The 25,985-nt window shown below is 43.3% G+C and overlaps 1 protein-coding gene across 1 annotated transcript in view; it reads left to right on the forward strand.

Moving 5' to 3' along the window:
- LOC139583194 (serine/threonine-protein phosphatase 2A 56 kDa regulatory subunit alpha isoform-like) overlaps positions 1-24,372 on the forward strand; it is a 172,661-nt gene extending 148,289 nt beyond the window's left edge. Inside the window, exons 5-13 of the mRNA XM_071414025.1 lie at positions 6,994-7,124; positions 8,499-8,558; positions 9,108-9,216; positions 10,076-10,129; positions 16,397-16,447; positions 16,585-16,704; positions 22,157-22,284; positions 22,610-22,711; positions 22,977-24,372. Of these exons, the coding sequence (XP_071270126.1) occupies positions 6,994-7,124; positions 8,499-8,558; positions 9,108-9,216; positions 10,076-10,129; positions 16,397-16,447; positions 16,585-16,704; positions 22,157-22,284; positions 22,610-22,711; positions 22,977-23,223 (1,002 nt within the window). The 3' untranslated portion in view covers positions 23,224-24,372. The remainder of the gene's footprint in view (positions 1-6,993; positions 7,125-8,498; positions 8,559-9,107; positions 9,217-10,075; positions 10,130-16,396; positions 16,448-16,584; positions 16,705-22,156; positions 22,285-22,609; positions 22,712-22,976) is intronic.
- The last annotated feature ends 1,613 nt before the right edge of the window (positions 24,373-25,985 follow it).

The raw sequence follows: 25,985 nt of genomic DNA on the forward strand, positions 1-25,985 counted from the left end.
TCATGGTCAGAGTCCTTTAGGTGCCTTTTGGCAAACTCCAAGCGGACTGTCATGTGCCTTTTACTGAGGAGTGTCTTCCGTCTGGCCACTCTACCATAAAGGCCTGATTGGTGGAGTGCTGCAAAGATGGTTGTCCTTCTGGAAGGTTCTCCTGTCTCCAAAGAGGAACTCTCTGTCTCGGAGCGCTACTGACAATTCCTTTGACCCCATGTCTTGGTTTTTGCTCTGACATGTGCTATCAACTCTGGAACCTTATATAAACAGGTGTGTGCCTTTCCAAATCATGTCCAGTCAATTGAATATACCACAGGTGGACTCCAATCAAGTTGTAGAAACAGCTCAAGGATGATCAATGGAAACAGGATGCACCTGAGCTCAATTTCGAGTCTCATAGCAAAGGGCCTGAATGCTTATTTAAATAAGGTGTTTTTTTTCATATACATTTGCAAGCTTTTCTACATCTGTTTTCGCTTTGTAATTATGGGGTATTGTGTGTAGATTGATGAGGGGGGGGGAAACTATTTAATACATTTTAGAATAAGGCTGTAACAACAAAATGTGGAAAAAGTCAAGGGGTCTGAATACTTTCCGAATACACTTAAAGGGGAACTGCACCTGCTGATTTGGCTTTGTTTTTTGGCTTGCTCCTGAAGAAATGTTGGCGGCCATGACATAAGCCAAACGTGAGTTGGCTTAGTGGTGTGGTATAATGTGGGTGTTTCTTGGGTGTGTCCTTAACACCTCCAAGACACCCATCTGCCAGAACCTTGCCCGCAGGCAGTTTCCCCCCACTCAATCACAACAAACTTCCTGCGGGTTGAGTTCAATAATAACAGGCCGATGTATGGTGAGATGCTAGAGGAAGCTTTGAATAGGTCAGTAGCCTACAGAGTAATATGAGAAGAGTGCCATTGCTGAATTTATGTAGATATTCTACTTAAATAAGTGTTTTGATAACTTTCAAATGTAGTAGCAAGTCCATGTAGAATAAACAACCGTTTACATAACGCCACAGTGTTCTGTTAATATAACAACGTGCACCTTTCATGGTTCTTTGGCAAAGTATCTGTATTACAATGACAATCAGCATTTTGTCTGGTGGTAATGGGGCTGCCTTGGCAAACATGTCAGAGTGGTCATACCTTCCTGTGTAGTGTCCCATATACAACAAGAGTTCCCTGATCCTGGTGCAGAATACACAGGGTTTCTCCCTCCCCATATTAACTGATACCATTCAATTCAATAATGCAAGGCAATACAAGTAAAAGTTGTCTGGTAAAATGTTAATACCGAGTGCCAAGTCTCTCTCCTTTCACAGACATCAGTATCAAGCCCATCTGTCAGTCTGAATTTAATCTGATCATCTTGCAAACCTCCACGTGCTGGCTCCATACATGTTTCTGTGAACACATAAACACAGTCACTGGGTTTTTTTAACCAATGGCAGTGACCCACAAACAGGTACTATGTTAAAGTTTGAACAGGTCAGATAAAACCTACCCAATTATGGTCTCCCCACCAAACGACTGAGGCTGCTGTCTGGCAAAAGCATCTCCAGTCCATCTGTAGAAATAATCAGATTGCTGGATATGCTATGATACCCACCTTTGCTCTTTCTGGTAGGTCTCTGCGTCCATCCATGACCAGGGGATCAGTCTGGCACACAAATGTGCACGTTGTCTAACAGAAAAACAGTCAACAATTGTCAATTATAAACATAGCTCAAGAAATAATGTAATTACATTTACATTACATTTTACATTTTAGTCATTTAGCAGACGCTCTTATCCAGAGCGACTTACAGTAGAGTGCATACATTTTATTACATTTTTACATACTGAGACAAGGATATCCCTACCGGCCAAACCCTCCCTACCGGCCAAACCCTCCCTAACCCAGACGACGCTATGCCAATTGTGCGTCGCCCCACGGATCTCCCGGTTGCGGCCGGCTGCGACAGAGCCTGGGCGCGAACCCAGAGACTCTGGTGGCGCAGCTAGCACTGCGATGCAGTGCCCTAGACCACTGCGCCACCCGTAATCTCATTTGGAAGCTAATTCTATGCTTTACGGATGTAGACTGACTAGCTTCAGATTAGATTCAGTCTGGTGACGCTGTTACATCATGCAACCTACTGTGACATGTTTTGTTATGTCACTGGGTTGGTTTGAGTTTGTTGCTGCCAGTTAGTTGCTGTTGTAGTCAGACATTAGTTAGCTAGTACCACCATAGATGCATCCCATATTTATTCGTGCCTCTCAGAGGCTGTGGCTGTTTCGTCTAAGTTACACTAATTTAGTGGCATGGAAATACGATTACATTGCTAAAGTAGGCAAATAATTAGTAGGAAACAACTTTGCCGTATTATGTCGTCAACTGTACTTTAGAGAGATGGCAATGTTGTCATTACTGTTACTAGCAAAGTTCGTCAAAAATACCTAGCAATGCTCATGTTAGCTGGCTAAAGTTATACTGCACCTAAAGTCAGTCTGGCGACATCACAATCATGACGAGAGATTTTCCTACTAATTAACGTTATTTGCTGGCTTTTGAAGTTATTGTGTTTTGTAAGAAATTGTATAAGATACTGGTAACTTGTTTTAACCACTTCTCAACATAAGCTATTCTTGGCACAACATGCACCCATCCCCACTACTTTGTCAGACCCACACACACATCCCCTCCCCCATGAATAGGGCCTGTGAAAACAAACGCACATGCAGGATGCCTTTGGATGTGACTAGGACAAAGAACTGTGTGAAAAGCCAATGGAATGTCGACATCAGGCCGAACAGGACTACCCACGACCCAGATCGACCAATCGGAAGGCCAGACGACAAGATCAACCTACTTTGCTTGTTGCCTATATAATCTGTATGTACTGCTTAGAGGGCCTCTCTTCCGACGATTTCATACAAGTCAGACAGAAGGAGCCGTACTGTACGATTTACTAAGATATTTTTACATATTAATAAAAGGCCTTATTATATAATAATCCACCTCGTCCTATGTCTCCACTTGATCTCCTGTCTCCAATAAACGTTTTACTAACAGTTTCCAAGCCATATCTGAGTTGTATTGAGGTAGGCTAAGGTTAGGTAGCTAGCTTGCTAGCTAACGTTATTAGGGTAGCTAGCTAGCTAACGTCAGCTATGCTAGCGATAATGATTATCAACATATACATAACCACTGGGGACCAACGAACTCCAACCACCTATTCCGCAGGACAGGATCCTTTGGCAGAGCATGCCGACCACGATCCTTTGAACGTGTTGGAGGCGACGTAACATAATGTAACAGAAACATGGGAGCCCCATTCAATGAAGGGAAGCGAAGTGGGTGGAGGGGTGATTTGCACGTGGAGCTTGGCAAAAGGGGGCATGATTTGTTGACATAATTGTAATCCAAACCCAACCTTAATTTACTCGTGATGCACAGAGGTTCCAAACTGTGTTTTAGATGAGACCGATTGTATGACCTAAATGATCCTACTTACACTTTGAAGTCCATTTTGACACTAGAATAAATGTTTGACTCGATGCCACATAGGCCGTTTTCAAAGGGATTAGTTGTTTTTTAGAGGCAGTCGCTCTTTAAAGGCTTCTGCTGTGGTAGAATCAGAATGCCCATGTCTTCACTCTCAGCTCTGTGCTTGTCAGGGCAGGGGGACTGGGAGAGCGGGCCTGATGGGACAAACAACATGGCAGGGGAATCACTCAGGAAGTTCTGTTCTTACCGACTGACTGGCTGATTTACTGAGTGGTGTGACTGACTGTGTTAGTGAGGAGTTATTCTCACCTGCCCCGGCCAAATCCTGAACCTGAACAGGCCTTTTGCTGTTGAACAAGTAATTTAGTCACTTCAAAAGATGCATCGCTGTGCTAGAACTGAACTGAAACCTATTATGAGTCATGCATTCAAAGGAGGCCTACATTAGCATTCTCTTTCTCTGTTCCCATTCTCACTTTTTACATTCTATACTTTATATTTTTACACTGTTTCGGGTTTGGGTGTGTGCGCACACATGCAATTTTGTACCTTTTTAGGTATTGTTAACCAGTATTGCATTTGCTTCCTGTATATAACACAGGTTAGGATACGGACTGTAGAAAGAGGCTGTTTGTGTGAGTCTAATCCCTATCATTAGATGTATGCTGTGAACCTCTTAGGGTGGCCCTATGTGTTTACAAAACATAAAACACTTACAGTGTAACAGGTCAGATTAAACACTTACGGCCTCCATACGTTCCCTCTGTTCTCCCTCTCCTAATGCACGGTTAGCCTGTCCAGGCAGAGATTTCTCTGCGAGAGCCCACTGAGTGGTCTTCTTTTATCTGTGTCCCAAATGGCACCCTATTCCCTACTACTTTTGACCTCGGCCCCATAGGGTTCCGGTCAAAAGTAGTGCACTAAATAGGGTATAGGGTGCCATTGGGACACGAGCGGTGCCTCTGATTGAACCGTTCCCATGCAGGGAGGTTATTATTAAACTGTACCGTCACATCAAGTGCAGGCAGCGAAAGGAAAGAGAGCTGCAGGCAGGCCAGGCGGGCAGTTTTCACCTTGGCGCACAGACTGAGGCTCAGCCGGGGCAGAGAGAGCGAGGATGCACTAGAGGTCACGACCTCCCCGTAGATACAGACCCACTTCCTCCTTCCCTCCCTCCCTCTCTTGGCCTTCTCAATAAATGTACTGCGCAAAGCTATAGTGTAGACTGTACATGCATTATAGCACACCCATAATAAGTATTTCTACAGTTCTCTCAAATGCATGCATGTGCGTAGTGTGGACGCACAGCACACATACACACAGCCGGGGGTGCGATAACTTTTCTGTCACGCAGTGTCACGCTCATTCGACACTTTTCTTTAAGCTTCTCTCAGAGAGTGCTGCTGCACATTAACAGACCTGATGAGGATCAGTCATTTTGTTTATGCAGCATTCTCCTTCAAACCCGGTCTCAGTGGGTGTCGGGGCTTTAAAAAAACATAGATCTGTTGTTCTGCTTCCCGATCGATATCATAAGAGGTGTTTAAATTGAGCTCAACACTGCTTTCTATGAATTTTAGCAGAACGTAGCTCTTTGCTTTGCCTCTTTTTATCTGCAGCTGCAGGTAGTCTTAGACCTGCAGAGAAAATAACTATACTTTGAGTGTAGGTTTTAGAAACCTAATGGCTTGTTCAGGGGGGAAAAAGCCTAGTCATTTCAGTTGAACCATCAGTAACTACACTTTTGCAGAGAGAATTGACCTTGCTGGAGGTTGGTTGGAACACAGGCCGTAATGTCAGAGTGACTTTGTGCACTGATTGACTCATTTCAAAGCAGCCGTACTATGTTTGAACACGGCGCCAAAGGCAATTAAGAGAAACCGCTGTGCTAGCTGGTGCCTTGACATTGTCAGAGGCAGAGGACATGGGAGGCGGCATTTAAGACAACTGGGTCGTGTTCTGTAATGGAGAAAAGGTATTGAAACAGGGAGCTACTTAAGTACCTGTCTAGTGAGAACATAACTTTTGTTGCAAAACGTTTTGCTACGGTGTGCACTACTGAACACAACCTTGGATAGGATCGTTCTGTAATGTCTTGTTTTCTTTGGTGCTAGGACATGTGTTGACTTGGCACGTTAGCACCAATCGTGTAATACAGTAGTCTCTATTCCACTCTACTCTCAGAATGTTTTTATAGTTCAACTTCATACTGTGAAATGTGTAGATTGACAATGACGAACTCACAGTAAAGTGTCCCTCTGGGCGCTTTGTGTAAGAGACATGGGGCTCTTCCTGGGTGACCTTGTAGGACAGAACATATGCTCGGATGAACACCGTCCGCTCTGCTCCTAATGCTGCTGTAACATAACAGACAGAGTGGAATAGAGACTACTGTATTACACAAAGGTCAAGTTCAGGACAAACTGCATTAGCCTCTGGGTGAAATCCCACTGGTCGGGTCTTGATTATCATTGATGGTGAATGAATATTGACCCTGGCCTCCTGCATAGCTGAATCATAGCCTGGAAGGGGACACATCCCAATAATACCAAGCAGCAGCATCCTTTCCTATGGCCTATTTCCTTGTGCTCGCTGATTTCAACAGACTTGATGGAGTTAGGCTAAGCAGCATGGCATGGATAAAGCAGAAACATTTTCACATGTTGCTTGTAGGCCAGTAGTCCTGTCGAATCAGTGCAGCGTTACAGTAAGTACATTGCAAAGGAAACCATGAATAGTATTGGGATGAAGCCTCGTAGTATCTTTGTGTCTGCAACAGGGGAGTGTGCTGCGTTTGGTGTCAGGCTGGGGGAGGAAGGCAGGACTGTAATTGTGGCACTTCTCTGCTGGAATGGCGACCCTGTCATTGTGGTGCTGGCAACCCCATAGAAAGACGAAGCCCACATTTTAGGACCCGCCCGAGATCAGAGCTAGCTAGTCTATTCCTCTGAGCTCAGTGGCATCTTTTCTAAACGGCTCCGCTCCTTTAAAGAGTAACGTTATAGTACTAATGACTCATCATACTGAAGGATGGAAATAGCCTTTTTCTATGCCAAGGGTTTGTATCTATATACAATATGGTGTCTACATGTGCATGTTATAAAAGTGGTCGATGGCTGCAATAAGATATGATATGTCCGCTCTTTGCTTAGATGACTACTAGCAGGCATATAGTGGATTATATGTGTTGCATTTGGTGATAGCTTTAGTTGAAACTGTCTTTAAATTATGTTTATTTTCTTTTTTTACCACCCTCTTTTGGTGTGACTTGGACCTTTGTATGTTTAGGCTTCTATTTGTTTCTATTGACAATTTTGGTAACAGAGGACCTTTGCACAGCATCTAGAAAATAAGCGAAACGCCACTGTCACCATGGAGAGAGACAGAGCCGTCAAACAAAACTTTCTATTCTAGCTTTGGGAATGACACTGGGAAGATAGCCTATAAGTTGATGTCCTCTTTTTCTGTCCCTCTCTCTCTCTGTCTCCTCTTTGTCCATGGCAGCTCCTGGAACTGTTTGACAGTGAGGACCCCCGGGAGAGGGACTTCCTGAAGACTGTCCTGCATCGGATCTACGGGAAGTTCCTGGGGTTGCGGGCTTTCATCAGGAAGCAGATCAACAACATCTTCTTGCGGTGAGTGAATAGTGAAGCGCCCCTCGTTCACCGGAACAAACAGCAGGGCATCCTTCAAAGACCCACACAGGGATCCTTAAAACTGGGTTCAAACCCCCCCGTAGCTCAGCTCATAAAAAGTCCATGGCCGTATTTATTAGGGCCTACGGTAGCAAAACGTTTCGCAACGGAATAGAAATGAGCATTTCTCATTGGAACTGTTCAGGTTGTCCCGCCGTGTTTCAGTCCGTTTTCCTCCGCTTGTTGCCTAACGAATACTACCCTTGTGTTTTTCTCCAGTTGGCTCCTTTTACAATGCCACCACTGACCACCACCTTCTTTCAAACTGCAACCACCCGTATGTCTCTGAAAGCCCACACCTGTCAGTTAGTTTCCCCTCTTCTTTCTGTCAATGCCCTGGCTGAGAAGGGGAACTGTGCTGCTGTGAGTGTTTCCTTGGCAGGCTTTCCCAGCCATGCTCTTTCATACAGAAACAGCAGCAGCGGCTTGGACAACTGATAGATGGGAAATTATCAAGACTATCTATGTCAGACCCCACAGCACATCTGTTGTCAGTGCAGAGGAAATGTCCTTTGGTCAAAGGGTCAAAAGTCAAATGGGATTCTCATAAAGGATCGTTTCAGACTTTCTAGATGCAGTACTATGATGACAGTATCAGAGTCATGACAGTCATTCTTTTGGATTGCAATGATGATGAGCTTTTCTCAATCCTTCGTGCTCCACTCCTAACCCCAAACATAATGTCTCATCTCAAGTCACGACCACTAGCAAAACTGTACCTCCATTCACATTACTCAAGTATAGTAAAAAATAAAAAATGCAATAATCATGAGACACAGAAGCACAGCAGAGATTCCTGTTGCTGTGGTTACAGAGAAACGCTTTACTCCTTGTTGATTGAGGGGGTGGCCCACTCAACGTTGACCATCTGCCGCCAGGATTAAAAATGCCATCGGAGGGCATTCAAATGCTCCATTAGAGCCTCCATGCCCACTGCACGGTCTGACTGGCAGGGCAGTACCAACTGTTTCCAGACAGCCCAAAATGGGTCACTCAAAAATAAAAATCATTGTTTGGGGGGGTGAGCTTTGTTTGGGCTGTTGGGTATACTGCTCTGCTTTCCGCAAATGAGGTAAGGGGGGTTAGTTGGGTTAGGAGCGCTACAGTGGCTAAGCACATTTCACAGCTTTTACACGTTGTGATTCGACTCAGTGAGCATCAAAGTCAGCAGAGGGAGCCATTTTAGCCTTCCTAATGCAATGTCGCTCTCTCTCTGCTCCATTGTGTCCAATCAGAACCATACGGTCCTGTAGTCTCTGTGTAGTCATTTGAAGTTTGATGATGGTGTGTGTTTGTGTTGTCTGATTCTGGTAGGTTCATCTACGAGACCGATCACTTCAATGGAGTGGCCGAGCTCCTGGAGATACTGGGGAGGTGAGTCCAGAGGTTTTTGTGGTGTGATTTCAAGCATGCATCGACAGCAATAAACATATAGCAATGTTATCAGGCATCTTTGACTCAAGCTGCATGTTGCACAAAACTGCAGTAGCACAGCAAGCACATGTCCTAGTTCCACCTAATACAATGTCATGAAACCTTGTACACTCATATGCCATAATATCTCCATTTTACCTGATTTACTCATATCGCTACACTAGAGGTTCCCTTGAGTGTTTCTACAGGCTGCTCTGCTGTTAACATCTAAAGACCACAGAATTCTGGGAATCTCAGTCGCACTGCTGACCTCTGTCCTTTTCAACTATTTGAGTTATGGTCAGCTGGGGGCACTTCCTGTTAAAAGAAAAATGAAGCTTTGTTATTTTGTTCCACAGTGAAATGTCTCCCTGGTTCTACCTATGAATATTTATCTCTCTCTGCCTCTCAGACCGCCCAGCCGTGTGTGTGTGTGCGTGTACAGTCTCTCATGCATGCGTGTTTGCCTCTCAAGACGATGATTGGTGTGTTGTATTTGTATATCTGCAGCATCATCAATGGCTTTGCACTGCCGTTGAAGGCGGAACACAAGCAGTTCCTGATGAAGGTGCTCATCCCCATGCACACCGGCAAAGGACTGGCCCTGTTCCACGCACAGGTAACCAAACACCTAATACAAGATCAATAAATAACCCATTTTAAGAATTCGCTTTAACTACTCTCTCTCAGTAGACAATCGCTCTTCTATTTTTAGCACCTATCTAAATCTGAGAAATGTAACTGCCATTATGTGGGTTTAAAATGAATTATAGGTAAAATGGTATACAATATTATGATATAGTAATTAGCTTAGCTACCCGTTTGTTCTGTCAGGTCAGTCTTTTTGAACAGTAGAACTGTGCTCTGAAAAAAGCCTTGGATAACAGTGCCATCTAGAGGCCGTATTATACACTTGAAAGCTCTGATAGTGTTGTATGCACTGAGTGTACAAAACATTCCATAACATAGACTGAAAGCTATGATCCCTTATTGATGTCAACTGTTAAATCCACTTCAGTCAGTGTAGATTAAGGGGAGGAGCAGGATTTTTAAGCCTTGAGACGTGTATGTGTGCTATTCAGAGGGTGAATGGGCTTTTGGACAGGGTATGGTAAAAGATACCAGGATCACCGGTTTGAGTGTGTCAAGAACTGCATTTCTGCTGGATTTTATACGCTCAAGGAGTTTCCGATGTGTATCAAGAATGTTCAACCACCCAAAGGACATCCAGCAAACTTAACATAACTGTGTGAAACATTGGAGTCAACATGAGCCAGCATCCCTGTGGACCGCTTGACACCTTGTAGAGTCCATACCCTGACGAATTGAGCCTGTTCTGAGGGCAAAAGGCGGTGCAACTCAATATTAGGAAGGTGTTCCTAATGTTTTATACACTCGGTGTATAGTACACACCACATTGGAATGTTTCTGTTAACATTAAGTACGTAAGCTCACTTGCCTGTTCTTTGTCCTTTCAGCTGGCCTACTGTGTTGTCCAGTTTCTGGAGAAGGACCCCACCCTTACTGAGCCGGTACTCTAACTAACATTTCTTACATTCTACTATGGAGACACTAGGTTCCCATAAGAAAAAGTAATATATGGCTCTATATATATATATATATAAATTTGTGTGTGTGTGTGTGTGTGTGTGTGTGTGTGTGTGTGTGTGTGTGTGTGTGTGTGTGTGTGTGTGTGTGTGTGTGTGTGTGTGTGTGTGTGTGTGTGTGTGTGTGTGTGTGTGTGTGTGTGTGTGTACACTACTGTTTAAAAGTTTAGGGCCACTTAGAAATGTCCTTGTTTTTGAAAGAAAAGCACACTTTTTTGTCCATTAAAATAACATCAAATTGATCAGAAATACAGTGTAGACATTGTTAATGTTGTAAATGACTATTCTAGCTGGAAACTGATTATTTTTAATGGAATATCTACATAGGCGTACAGAGGTCCATTATTAGCAACCATCACTCCTGTGTTCCAATGGCACGTTGTGTTAGCTAATCCAAGTTTATCATTTTAAAAGGCTAATTGATCATTAGAAAACCCTTATGCAATTATGTTAGCACAGCTGAAAACTGTTGTTTTGATTAAAGAAGCAATAAAACTGTACTTCTTTAGACTAGTTGAATATCTGGAGCATCAGCAATTGTGGGTTTGATTACAGGCTCAAAATGGCCAGAAACAAAGACCTTTCTTCTGAATCTCGTCAGTCTATTCTTGTTCTGAGAAATTAAGGCTATTCCATGCGAGAAATTGCCAAGAAACTGAAGATCTCGTACAACGCTGTGTACTAGTCCCTTCACAGAACAGCGCAAACTGGCTCTAACCAGAATAGAAAGAGGAGTGGGAGGCCCCGGTGCACAACTGAGCAAGAGGACAAGTACATCAGAGTGTCTAGTTTGAGAAACAGACGCCTTACAAGTCCTCAACTGGCAGCTTCATTAAATAGTACCCACAGAACACCAGTCTCAACGCCAACAGTGAAGAGGTAACTCCGGGATGCTGGCCTTTCAAACAGTCCATTTATATTTTCCAACGGAGCTATACATTTGGGTGATTTTTTTTTTTCTCACCTGAGTAGCCTCATTTCACTGCCAAAAATCAAATTAAACCATCTAGTGTTAAGCGAAATAACAGCACAATGTCAAATACAAGTAGCCTAGTAAAATAATTAGCATCCAATCACGTTAACCGTTACTCTTTTGCGGGAATTCCACTAACTGTCCGTATGTAGCCAAACGTAGCTGCTGCTAATGTTGGTATCTGTACTGATGGCTCAAAAGCCATGACAGGGAGACATAGTGGAGTGGTAACGCGCATGCAAGCAGTTGCTCCTGACGCCACTTGGGTACACTGCAGCATCCACCGAGAGGCTCTTGGTGCCAAGGGAAGGCCTGACAGCTTGAAAGACGTTTTGGACACGACAGTGAAAATGCTTAACTTTGTTAAAGCAAGACCCCTGACCTCTCGTTTATTTTCTGCGTTATGTAATGATATGGGCAGCGACCATGTAACGCTTTTACAACATACAGAACAGAAGTGCGCTGGTTATCAAGGGGCAAAGTATTGACCCGTTTAAAAAAAATTGAAAGACGAGCTTAAAGTTTTATTTACTGACCATAACTGTCGCTTGTCTGACCGCTTGCATGATGACGAGTTTCTCACATGACTGGTCTATCTGGGTGATGTGTTTTCTTGCTTGAATGATTTGAATCTAGGATTACAGGGACTCTCCGCAACTAAACTCAGCAAAAAAAGAAATGTCCTCTCACTGTTAACTGCGTTTATTTTCAGCAAACTTAACATGTGTAAATATTTATATGAACATAAGATTCAACAACTGAGACATAAACGGAACAAGTTCCACAGACATGTGACTAACAGAAATTGAATAATGTGTCCCTGAACAAAGGGGGGGTCAAAATCAAAAGTAACAGTCGGTATCTGGTGTGGCCACCAGCTACATTAAGTACTGCAGTGAATCTCCTCCTCATAGACTGCACCAGATTTGCCCGTTCTTGCTGTGAGATGTTACCCCACTCTTCCACCAAGGCACCTGCAAGTTCCCAGACATTTCTGGGGGGAATGGCCCATGCCCTCACACTCTGATCTAACAGGTCCCAGATGTGCTCAATGGGATTGAGATCCGGGCTCTTCGCTGACCATGGCAGAACACTGACAGAACGAGCAGTATGGCTGGTGACATTGTCATGCTGGAGGGTCATGTCAGGATGAGCCTGCAAGAAGGGTACCACATGAGAGAGGAGGATGTCTTCCCTGTAACGCACCGTGTTGAGATTGCCTGTTATGACAACAAGCTCAGTCCGATGATGCTGTGACACACCGCCCCAGACCATGACGGACCCTCCACATCCAAATCGATCCCGCTCCAGAGTCGGTGTGACGCTCATTCCTTCGACGATAAATGCGAATCCGACCATCACCCCTGGTGAGACGAAACCGCGACTCGTCAGTGAAGAGCACTTTTTGCCCGTCCTGTCTGGTCCTGCGGCGGTGGGTTTGTGCGCATAGGCAACGTTGTTGCCGGTGATGTCTGGTGAGGACCTGCCTTACAACAGGCTTACAAGCCCTCAGTCAGCCTCTCTCAGCCTATTGCGGACAGTCTGAGCACTGATGGAGGGATTGTGCGTTCCTGGTGTAACTAGGGCAGTTGTTGCCATCCTGTACCTGTCCCGAAGGTGTGATGTTCGAATGTACCGATCCTGTGCAGGTGTTGTTACACGTGGTCTGCCACTGCGAGGACGATCAGCTGTCCGTCCTGTCTCCCTGTAGCGCTGTCTTAGGCGTCTCACAGTACGGACATTGCAATTTATTTCCCTGGCCACGTCTGCAGTCCTCATGCCTCCTTGCAGCATGCCCAAGGCACGTTCACGAGCAGTGACCCTGGGCATCTTTCTTTTGGTATTTTTCCAGAGTCAGTAGAAAGGCCTCTTTAGTATCCTAAGTTTTCATAACTGTGACCTTATTTGCCTACCGTCTGTAAGCTGTTAGTGTCTTAACGACCGTTCCACAGGTGCATGTTCATACATTTTTTATGGTTCATTGAACAAGCATGGGAAACAGTGTTTAAACCCTTTACAATGAAGATCTGTGAAGTTATTTGGATTTTTACGAATTATCTTTGAAAGACAGGGTCCTGAAAAGGGGACGTTTCTTTTTTTGCGAGTTTATATTCAATGTGCAGGACAAAATTGAGGCTATTAAGAAGTTGGAGCTCTTCTCTGTCCTCAATAACAAGGACACACAGGTCTTTCCATCATTGTATGATTTTTTTGTGTGCAAGGAAACTCAAGCTTACGGACAATGACAAATGTGATATAGCGAAGCACCTGAGTGAGTTGGGTGTGCAATTACCCCGGTTACGTTATCCCTTTCATGCCATGCCTCCAGTCCACTTACCGATATCTGAACAAGAGAGCCTCATCGAAATTGCAACAAGCGGTTCTGTGAAATTTGAATTTAATCAGAAGCCACTGCCAGATTTCTGGATTGGGATGCGCTCAGAGTATCCTGCCTTGGCAAATCGCGCTGTTAAGACACCGATGCCCTTTGCAACCACTTACCTATGTGAGAGTGGATTCTTGGCCCTCACGAGCATGAAAACTAAATACAGGCACAGACTGTGTGTGGAAAATGATTTAAGACAGACTCTCTCCAATACAACCCAACATTGCAGAGTTATGTGCATCCTTTCAAGCACACCCTTCTTGTTAACCTGTGGTGAGTTATTCACAATTTTTTATGAACAAATAAGGTTTTATATGTAAGATGGTTAAATAAAGAGCAAAATTATTGATTCTTTTTATTTTATTATTTCTGCCCTGGTCCTATAAGAGCTCTTTGTCACTTCTCACAAGCCGGGTTGTGACAAAAACTCACACTCCGGAGGTGGCTCCAGCGACCTGGTCGGTGGCTACAAGGAAGAAGCAGCTGCGTCGAGACAGCCCCAAAAGATGGCCTCCAACCTTTTCGCCCCACCAGAGCCCCAGGGTGTCATCAGGCGAACCAACCCCCCAGGACCTGAGCCCTAAGACCATGCCTCAGGACTACCTGGGCTGGTGACTTCTTGCTGTTCCCAGTTCACCTGGTCGTGCTGCTGCTCCAGTTTCAACTGTTCTGCCTGCGGTTATGGAACCCTGACCTGTCCACCAGACGTGCTACCTTGTCCCGGACCTGCTGTTTTCGACTTTCTCTCTACCGCACCTGCTGTCTCTAACTCTGAATGATCGGCTACGAAAAGCCAACTGACATTTACTCCTGAGGTGCTGGCCTGTTTCATCCTCTACAACCACTGTGATTATTATTATTTGACCCTGCTAGTCATGTTTGGGGTTTAGGCTGGGTTTCTGTATAGCACTTTGTGACATCGGCTGATGTAAAAAGGGCTTTATAAATACATTTGATTGATTGATGATTGATTATAAATCTATCCTATAGTGTGTGTGTGGCAGGCTTACAATGATGGCAAAAAACAACATTTGAGCTGACCCTGGCGCTAGAGGGGGTACGCAGCTGGAGGTTGAAGGGGTACGGGACTATAAAAAGTTTGGGAACCACTGGTCTACACCATCTCGATCTAATCTCAAAATGAGATGGCAAGTATCATCTACAGTAGATACAAGAAACAACAAAGTAGTCATAAGGTTGCACTGAATGCAATTAGAAAATAATGAATCCCTACCTGTGAGTGTTGCTTTTAAATCTATTGTTTTTAAATACATGCCATGTATTCCAGAAAAGTGTTATATTTATTTACATGTCAAAGCAATAAATGCATTGAACAAAAATTTAAATAAATCGGAGTAAATTTTGCATATCCATATGATACTTTTTTCTATGGGGGTGTGAGATTTATGTTAGACTATATCATCATATATTTAAAAAATGCATGTCACGTTTATAAACTACGTGGCAGTAGAATGGCCCGTACTGAAAAACTCAGGGACTTTCAACGTGGCACCGTCATAGGATGCCACCTTTCCAACAAGTCAGTTTGTCAAATGTCTGCCCTGCTAGAGCTGCCCCGGTCAACTGTAAGTGTTATTGTGGAGTGGAAACGTCTAGGAGCAACAACGGTCAGCCGCGAAGTGGTAGGGCACACAAGTTCACAGAACGGGTCCGCCGAGTGCTGAAGCATGTAGCGAGTAAAACTCCTTTGTCCTCGGTTGCAACAATCACTACCGAGTTCCAAACTGCCTCAGGAAGCGACCTTGGCACAAGAACTGTTCGTCGAGAGCTTCATGGAATGAGTTTCCATGGCTTAGCAGCCGTACACAAGCCTAAGATCACCATGCGTAATGCCAAGCGTCGGCTGGAGTGGTGTAAATCTCGAATCCATTGTACTCTGGAGCAGTGGAAACACTTTCTCTGGAGTGATGAATCATGCTTCACCGTCTGAACGAATTGGGGTTTGGTGGATGCAAGGAGATAGCTACCTGCCCCAATGCATAGTACCAACTGTAAAGTTTGGTGGCAGAAGAATAATGCTCTGGGGCTGTTTTTCATGGTTTGGGCTAGGCCACTTAGTTCCAGTGAAGGGAAATATTAACGCTACAGAAATACAAAAAACAAACATTTTAGACAATTCTGTGCTTCCAACTTTGTGGCAACAGTTTGGGTTAGGCCCTTTCCTGTTTCAGCATGACAATGCTCCGTGCACAAAGCGAGATGCATACAGAAATGATTTGATCTGTGTGGAAGAACTTGACTGGTCTGCACAGAGCCCTGACCTCAACCCCATCGAACACCTTTAAGATGAATTGGAACACCAACTGCGAGCCAGGCCTAATCGCCCAACATCAGTACCCGACCTCACCAATGCTATTGTGGCTGAATGGAATTAAGTCCCCGCAGCAATTTTCTAACATCTAGTGGAAAGCCTTCCCAGAATAATGGGGGCTGTTATAGCAGCAAAGGGTGGACCAACTCCATATTAATGACCATGATTTTGGAATGAAATGTTCGATGAGCAGGTGTCCACATACTGGAGTGTATATGGGTTTTAAATATATGGTCAATGCCATATATTACTTTTCCATATTGGGTTGTGGATGTCAGCTTTCCTGTAAAGCTGTAGGAATGTCCGTGCCAGTTTCCTATCCTCAAACATTTTTTTTTTCTTCAAAATCATGAATAGCTCATATTGTACCAAGGCAAATAGCATGTCAAATACTGCAGTGCTATCGTCCTATGCACATTACCGTTGGTTTGTTGACTAAAGACAGACAGAAAATATTAAAGGCTCTTCCTTGGAACTAAATGTCATCTGTTCAATCCTCAGGTGATTCGGGGGCTGTTGAAGTTTTGGCCCAAAATCTGTAGCCAGAAGGAGGTATGTCTGTCTGGCTGTTTCGGTCTGTTTCTCTGTTATGACTGCCAGATTACACCGCACACTCGAGCAGATACTTGTAAAAAAGTGTATCGGCATCTCTTGAACATCTGTGTCTTGTTGTTTCCCACCTGCTCTAGGTGATGTACCTAGGGGAAATCGAGGAGATCCTGGATGTCATTGAGCCCACCCAGTTCAAGAAGATCCAAGAGCCCCTGTTCAAGCAGATCTCCAGATGTGTGGCCAACCCCCACTTCCAGGTACAGTCTTGACTTCCAACTTACTTTTAGCTCCCGGTGGAAAGGAAGCTGGCAAAGGGCCTCAATAAAAGTGCATCTCCAGCAAACCCATATCATTTTAAAAGGCTATTTGATCATTAGAAAACCCTTTTGCAAGTATGTTAGCATAGCTGAAAACTGTTTTGCTGATTAAAGAAGCAATGAAACTGGTCTTCTTTAGACTAGTTGAGTATCTGGAGCATCAGCATTTGTGGGTTCGATTACAGGCTCAAAATGTCCAGAAACTAAGCACTTTCTTCTGAAACTCGTCAGTCTATTCTTGTTCTGAGAAATTAAGGCTATTCCATGCGAGAAATTGCCAAGAAACTGAAGATCTCATACAACGCTGTGTACTAGTCCCTTCACAGAACAGCGCAAACTAGCTTTAACCAGAATAGAAAGAGTGGGAGGCCTCGGAGCACAACTGAGCAAGAGGACAAGTACATCAGAGTGTGTTGTTTGAGAAACAGACGCCTTACAAGTCCTCAACTGGCAGCTTCATTAAATAGTACCTGCAAAACACCAGGCTCAACGTCAACAGTGAAGAGGCGACTCCAGTTTGCTTCTAGGCAGAGTTCCTCTGTCCAGTGTCTGTGTACTTTTGCCCATCTTAATCTTTTATTTTTATTGGCCAGTCTGAGATATGGCTTTTTCTTTGCAACTCTGCCTAGAAGGTCAGCAAACCGCAGTCGCATCTTCACAGTTGACTTTGAGACGGGTGTTTTGCGGGTACTGTTTAATGAAGCTGCCAGTTGAGGACTTGTAAGGCGTCTGTTTCTCAAACTAGACACGGTATTTCTGATCTATTTGATGTTATTTTAATGGATAATATTTTTCAATGTTGCTTTTCTTTCAATAACAAGGACACTTCTAAGTGACCCCAAACTTTTGAATGGTAGTGTACCTACAGTGCATTCGGAAAGTATTCAGACCCCTTGACTTTTTCCACATTTTGTTACGATACAGCCTTGTTCTAAAATTGATTTTTTCCTCGTCAATCTACACTAGGGATGCACAATATATCGGTGAACATATCGGAATCGGACGATATTAGCTAAAAATGCCAACATCGGTATCGGCCAATGTCTAGTTTAGGCCGATGTGCAAAACCATTGTCAAACCTGACGTGCATACCTATGTAACGTAGGTACATGACGTCACGTCAAAGCTTTGCGCTACACGTGCAACACAGCATTCCTAACCTTGCCCACAATGTCGAGCAGTCATTTGAAAGACTAAGAACATTCCAGCGAGACAACTCAAAAGGTAAAACCCATTAAAGCCAAGATAATGGATTTAATTTCACTTGACAATCAACCGTTCTCTGTCGTGGGTGATGTTGGCTTTTGCCAACTGGCCGAACACCGGTACACACTACCAAGTACGCTATTTTTCAGATGTTGCCCTACCGGAGTTTCACAGTAAAGGCGTCACTGCTATTAGCTTCACGTCATACATACTATTAAACACCATTTGGGTCTTTGCGTTTCAAAAAATATACAGTAGCACTGTCAAAGCTGTACAAAAAAAGTCTGCAAACACCGGCCACGAACAATGTGTTTACAATACCGCGTTGGTAATAAAGCATCATTTGTTTGACCGCAACTTCTGGGGTAGCTAGCTTTAGCTTGGTACCTAGCTAGCACAAATACAACCAGCCTGATAACAATGACCAGTAGAAACTGGAGTTATTTTCATCATTCTTAGCAATGATTTCGGAATCCTTGTGAGTAAGTATTAGCTAGGTTGCCACTTGTGGTTCGCCTATTGAAATTGAACTTCAGTTCATGAAAATAAATAGCGAGCCAGCTACATAACCCTGTTTCCCATGCTAACGTTATAAGCAGCCAACTAGCTTCATCTGGCTAGTGAGGCTCGACCGGACCGGTCGTGTGTTGTGAAGCTAGCCACAATAAAGATTAGGCACAATAGTGGAATTTGCGGTTTGCCTTCAAAATTAAAGCATGTCATTTGACATTGATGCAAAATAATAAAAATAGTATAATTATGCCATACTTTTAGGTAGAAGGCTCACTGTAGGTGCGCGAGACAACTTTACCAGCATCATAGCATACGTATCGATGAATCGTTGTGACATATGAGTGATAGTGTAATCAATGTGTAATAGCTACGTAAAAAATGTACGAATGTGTTAAATTATTATGTGACGTGCAGTCATATTCAGGACCTGATTGGTCAACAAGCTTATCTGACAGTTCAAATAGTGTTATTTGACACGCAAAGACCCAAACGGCGTTCCATAGCAAAGACCCAAACGGCATTCCATAGAAATCCTGGTTGAGAATGAAACTACTGAACAAATGAGCAACTAAACAGCACAGCAAGTAAGTGAAAGAAATAGGTTTTGATTATGTTTTACTGGTAATGGGAACATGCGTAAATGCCAACAAAATAACTTTTTGGTGTGTGTGTAACCTTTATTTAACTAGGCAAGTCAGTCAAGGACAAATTCTTATTTACAATGATGGCCTACCCCGGCCAAACCCGGACGAAGCTGGGCCAATTTTGCACCGCCCTATGGGACTCCCAATCACGGCCGGATGTGATACAGCCTGGATTCGAACCAGGGACTGTAGTGACGCCTCTTGCACAGAGATGCAGTGCCTTCGACCGCCGCGTCCATGTGTGTGTGTTAAATCCCCCAAAAATCTGATTTGTATATATTTTTTTAAATGATCACATTTACATAAGTATTCAGACCCTTTACTCTGTACTTTATGGGGTATTGTGTGTAGATTGATGAGGAAAATGTTTTATTTTATACATTTTAGAGTAATGCTGTAATGTACAAAATGTGGAAAAAGTCAAGGGGTCTGAATACTTTCCGAATGCACTGTATGTATCATATTCCGGACTCTGGTCCGGAAGCTAATTTCCTGCAATTCTATTCATTTTACCATAGGGTTTTGTACTGTGTATTTAAATACTGTATTCTCGACATAGCTCATTCTAATATTTCTACTACATTGTATTTTAGTTACTGTTTATACATGCAACATTTATTTATATACTGGATTCTTGACATACAGTAGCTCACTAATATATCTACTGCTATACATATTATTCTTAGTATATCTTGTGTAAATTAATCCGGTGTACACTGTGGCCAGTTTATTAGGTACACCCATCTAGTACCAGGTTGGACCCCCCTTGGCTTCCAGAACAACCTGAATTCTTTTGGGCATGGACATGTTGCTCAATTGGTATCAAGGGACCTAACATCTGCCAGGAAAACACTCCCTACACCACCGCCACCATCCTGTACCGTTGACACCAGGCAGGATGCCACGAAATCCTGACTGCCATCAGCATGATGCAACTGGGATTTGTCAGACCAGGCAATGTTTTTCCACTCATCAATTGTCCAGTGTTGGTTATCGCATGCCCACCGGAGCCACTTCTTCTGTTTAGCTGATAGGAGTGGAACCTGGTGTGGTTATCTGTTGCAATAGCCAATCCGTGACAATGACCGACGAGTTGCGCGTTTCGAGATGCCATTCTGCATACCGCTGTTGTACTGTGCCGTTATTTGCCTGTTTGTGGCCCGCCTGTTAGTTTGTACGATTCTTGCCATTCTCCTTCGACCTCTCATCAACGAGCTGTTTTCGCCCACAGGACTGCTGCTAACTGGATGTTTTTAGTTTGTCGCACCATTTTCTGTAAACCCTAGACACTGTCGTGCGGGGAAAGCCCAGGAGGTCGGCCGTTTCTGAGATAATGGAACCGGCACGCCTGGCACCGATGATCATTCTTTTGCCCGTTCTAACAATAAAACGGAACAGTAAGTCATTGCCTCGATACCTGTCTGCCTGCTTTATATAGCAAGCCACGGCCACGTGACTCACGGTCTGTAGGAGCGAACCATTTTCAGTGAACGGGGTGGCGTACCTAATAAACTGACCACTGATCATATATACGTATAGATTGCATTTGGATTACTGTTAATTATTTATTTATTTTGTTGTGTACTTGTTTGACATGTTAGGAGCTAGTAACAAAAGCAGCTTTCACATTTACAAGTATTCAGACCCTTTACTCAGTACTTCGTTGAAGCAGCTTTGGCAGCAGATACAGCCTCATGTCTTCTTGGGTATGACGCTACAAGCTTGGCATACCTGTATTTGGGGAGTTTTAACCATTCTTCTCTGCAGATCCTCCCAAGCTCTGTCAGGTTGGATGGGGAGCGTTGCTATTTTGAGGTCTCTCCAGAGATGTTCGATTGGGTTCATGTCCGGGCTCTGACTGGGCCACTCAAGGACATTCAGAGACTTGTCCCAAAGCCACTCCTGCATTGTCTTGGCTGTGTGCATAGGGTCGTTGTTCTGTTGGAAGGTGAACCTTCGCCCCCAGTGTGAGGTCCTGAGCGCTCTGGAGCACGTTTTCAACAAGGATCTCTGTACTTTGCGGCGTTCATCTTTGCCTCAATCCTGACTAGTCTCCCAGTTCCTGCCACTGAAAAACACCCCCACAGCATGATGCTGCCACCACCATGCTTCATCATAGGTGCCAGGCCAAGCTGTTCAATCTTGGTTTCATCAGAGCAGATAATCTTGTTTCTCATGGTCTGAGAGTCCTTGAGGTACCTTTTGGCAAACTCCAAGCGGGCTGTCATGTGCCTTTTACTAAGGAGTGTCTTCCATCTGGCCACTCTACCATAAAAGCCTGAGTGCTGCAGAGATGGTTGTCCTTCTGGAAAATTCTCCCATCTCCACAGAGGAACTCTTGAGCTCTGTCAGAGTGACCATCGGGTTCTTGGTCACCTCCCTGACCAAGGCCCTTCTCCCCCGATTGCTCAGTTTGGCTGGGCGGCCAGCTCTAGGAAGAGTCTTGGTGGTGTCAAACATCTTCCATTTAAGAATGATGGAGGCCACTGTGTTCTTGGGGACCTTCAATGCTTCAGAAGTGTTTTGGTTCCCTTCCCCAGATCTGTCCCTCTACACAATCCTCTCTCAGAGCTCTATGAATAATTCCTTCGACCTCAAGGCTTGGTTTTTGCCCTGACATGCACTGTCAACTGTGGGACCTTATATAGACAGGTAGGTGCCTTTCCAAATCATGTCCAGTCAATTGAATATACCACAGGTGGACCCCAATCAAGTTGTAGAAACATCTCAAGGATGATCAATGGAAACAGGATACACCTGAGTTTAATTTCGAGTCTCATAGCAAAGGGTCTGAATACTTTAGACATATTTGCATATTCCATTATAGCCAATGGTAAGTGATGACTCAACAACATGTGACAACCAATTTTCGTTGTAATGAAACAAAATATTTATAAAACGATTTTGGGAATAAACTACCAGCACAGAAAGAGTGAAAGTAAGGCCACATGTAAAAATGGGTGAACTTAATGTTACTGTCATTTGTTAGACTGCCAGCCCAGCTCATTTCCTCTTGATCCACCCTACAGGTAGCAGAGCGAGCCCTCTACTTCTGGAACAACGAGTATATCCTGAGCCTAATTGAGGAGAACATCGACAAGATTCTTCCTATCATGTTTGGTAGCCTGTACAGAATCTCCAAAGAACACTGGAACCCGTACGTACTCCACTCTCAGGTTCTCAACCCATTGCCCTCAGGGTAAAGCAGTAACAAGTAACAACGCAATGCTTAATACTGAACTCTTAACTATGGTTGGCGTAGAGGTTGGGGTTTTAAGTTTTCTGCGATATCCCTCTAACTGTGTGTATGACAAATGGTATTGCTTTATTGGGGCTTAATACAAGTTTGTGTTTTTCTAGTTATCCTAGCATTGCTACTGTAAGATTGAGTGAGAGCCAGTGAACATCTCCGGATGTGTTTAATTCTGGCTCATCTCCGGATGTGTTTAATTCTGATGCCATTATCCCCTGTATTTTTCCAGGACGATTGTAGCTCTGGTCTACAATGTGCTGAAGACCCTGATGGAGATGAACAGCACGCTATTTGATGAGCTGACAGCCTCCTACAAATCAGACAGACAGCGGTGAGTGAGCTCTTCCAGTTCATATATTCATTTTAGTTCTTCAGTCTAAACAAACAGTGTGAGCAAACTAGAACAATAAATAGTAAGGGATAGAGTTGGGGAACAACTCTGGCTTGTTTGCTTTGTACAACACATAATACATTGGATTACATTACCTCTGTTAATTACCCATTTTCGAGGACAGTCAGTCCTTCAGTCCCCCTCTGTACCTAAGGTCTGAAATTGGTGTGTGTGTGTGTGTGTGTGTGTGTGTGTGTGTGTCCAGGGAGAAGAAGAAGGAGCTGGAGAGGGAGGAGCTGTGGAAAAAGCTAGATGAGTTGAAGCTGAGCGATGTGGCAGCACTGGTGCAGAACAACAGCCACGGGCTCCAGAACGCTGCCCAAAACAACAACAACAACAACAATCACCACGACAACCAGGAGAAGAGCACCGCTATCTGCGCGGACCATGAAGACCCCGTTGTCGCCATGGATACCACGGAGGGTGTTGAGATTGTCACAAGTGCCAAATGACACAGGACTCCATTTTGTATTCCGTAACGGTTTCGAGGCCGTCTCAGAACTGTCAGGGAGGGGCTTGGGGGTGACTGGGAGGAGGGGGTCTGAGAAAATAGCAACAAAAAAAAGATACACCTCATCAGTATGTTCAATCTATATACAGTAAAACTATTTCAAATGCCAGCAATTGTCCTTTGGCAGAAAACGTATATTTCAATTTAAGAATATTTTGGGATGTTAGTGTGGCCACAGTATATTGGTAAACCTTTTTGTCTGATCAAAGAATTTATCCTTTCACATTTACTTTCTTAACTGAGAAAAGATTTTTGTGATATTCAATGTATAAAAAATATGAGGGGGGGGGAATAATGACTTGAAAATTAACGTTTCTGATTGTGCTGCACTTAGAGGAGCTAAATGGCTATTTTAAGATTTGTCTTTTGTATGTGCTTTCATCACTGCTCCCAACACGGTTGCAAACTTAAGGGAAGAGGGGTTCAGGGTGGCGAGCTTTAGGGGGTGGGTGGGAGACGATGGAGACAGGAGTGTGTTCATAGTCCCTACATAGGAGACCTGAGTGAATGTCACTATCATGAGGTCTCGTGTTTTCGGGTGTTTAATATTCTTATCTGAATACATGATACTTAACGTCATAGCTGTTATTATAACACATTCAAAACCTGCAGCCATAAAACCTATTTACAGTAAGTATTTGAAATGAGCTTAGTTTAGAGAAACAAATGATGAAATGGTCACAGATTTAAGTACGTATAACATATTTTTCCAGTCTAAATAGAGAATCGATTAATAATTAAAAAAGCTGATGTAGAAAAAATAAATGAGCCATATATTTTTTTTTCCAGAGTATTGTTAAAGACAGAGATGTTGATTTTTGAAACCAGGTGGTGGCAAATTGTCTGGTTTCTGCAGATTAAACATGGCTGGATGCAGTGTGTGCGTGTATGGGGGAGTTTGCTTTAACGTGAGTGTCTGTTCTCTATTGTAGGTCCAGTCTTTTCTGATGCCTTTCTGTCAGAGTGTATGTACCATTCCAATCTCTGTGATATACAACTGTGTGGGGAACCTGTTTTGTAATGACAGACCTTATCTAGGTTTTGAACACCATCAAAATAAAGTCTACCTTATGTTTCTACTCAAAAAAAACATGGGTATGTCTCTTTCTTTTGTCTTGAGTAGCAGCAACATTTTAAGTCACTAGGTGGCCCCAGAGTTTCAAATTAATCTTGTGTGTCGTGGAATTGTAGAATGCTAATTTTAAAAACCCTTATTTATCAAAAGTGAATTATAGTTTCTAAAAGAATTCAAAGCCAGCACAGGTTTCAGATTTTGTTGCCTTAAAGTTTCCTTTTAAAATATTAATTTAGGATTTTCCCCCACTGATTTTCTACACAACCTCCACGTTTAAAATGAAAACATTTTTAGATAATGTCAAATTTATTAGGCCATACACATTTTATTAAATGTTTAACGGATTTTATTTTTGGAACAGTGAGGCGAGCAAGCAAAGTTTTTACAATGAATGTGGACAAGTCTTAAAATATCATAGCATCCTTAGTTCAACACCTAACGGCTTAATCAATCGATTTTAGCCTCTTGTGGAGGCTAGAAGAAGCATAGTTCAGACTTAATCCGAGTGGAAGTTGTGTATCTACTGGAAACTTGAATATTTTTCAAATGTATTTTTGTTGAGAAAAGTAAAAAGGGGCATTTAATAAAATTTGTACAGCCTTACAAATAGTAAACCGGAATGTCTTGATTGCAACAGTGTCCTCAGGGGTTGGGATGTAATCTGAAATCTTTTTTTGAGAAGATTTAAAACGGGCAATCCGCAGTAATCCCCGTCACTTTTTCTGTAAAAACTGAAGAAAAGGGCTGGAGAAATGTAACCACTGAAATGCATAGACAGAGCTATGGATGCAAGGACTGACCATGTCAAAAATTATTGTTTTAACCCTGTTTCGAGGCTATACAATGTTTGTTTACTTTTAATTTGTTTACAAACATTGGCGTAAAACAAGTTTATAATTTGGGCTCTGATTGGGTACGGCAGTTGAATTAAGATCATGTTGACTTTATAAGAATCAATGGGTACATACCATTATTTAACAACTACAGATCGCCCCTTTAAATATTACACCCCAAAATGTGGACTATAAAGTGTAAAAGGGGGAAAGGAGAAATATTTGAATACGTTGGAAAAGTGTCTTCATATCAAGATAATTTGATAAAGTGACAATCTACAGTATGTACTGCAGGCTGTGTACCTGAATAGTGAGACGCTCACATGAAATAGCCTATCTGTAGCTACTCGGGTACAGAGTATTTATAGCATGCCCATTGATCACAGCGAGAATAAAGACTCCTGTATAGAGCAGTCCACACATCAGAGAAAAAACTTCAGAGCCTGACCAAAGAATCCCAAAATAATCATCTTCAGAGACAGCGGCTGTGAGAAGAGAATACACATGATAATTGAGCAAGCAAAGGTCACGTTATGCTAATTAGGAAGTATGAGGAGACTGACACGAACATGTGATCCAATGCCACACATATTTTGCTTTTGCTGGCTATTAAATGTTGAGGTTAAAGTCAGTCTTCAAGTTTCGTGAGGTGATTTACCCTTTCCTGAAATGTTATCAAAAAATTATCCTTCGGAACTCATCTGTATACACAGTTGTGGGTGGGATCGGCACTGTCTCTATTTTCTCCTCCAAACTCGTGCCCGTTGCTGACATACATTACCGTCCAAAAGTTTG

The sequence above is a fragment of the Salvelinus alpinus genome, chromosome 8, assembly GCF_045679555.1.
Source record: "Salvelinus alpinus chromosome 8, SLU_Salpinus.1, whole genome shotgun sequence".
Lineage (NCBI taxonomy): Eukaryota > Metazoa > Chordata > Actinopteri > Salmoniformes > Salmonidae > Salvelinus > Salvelinus alpinus.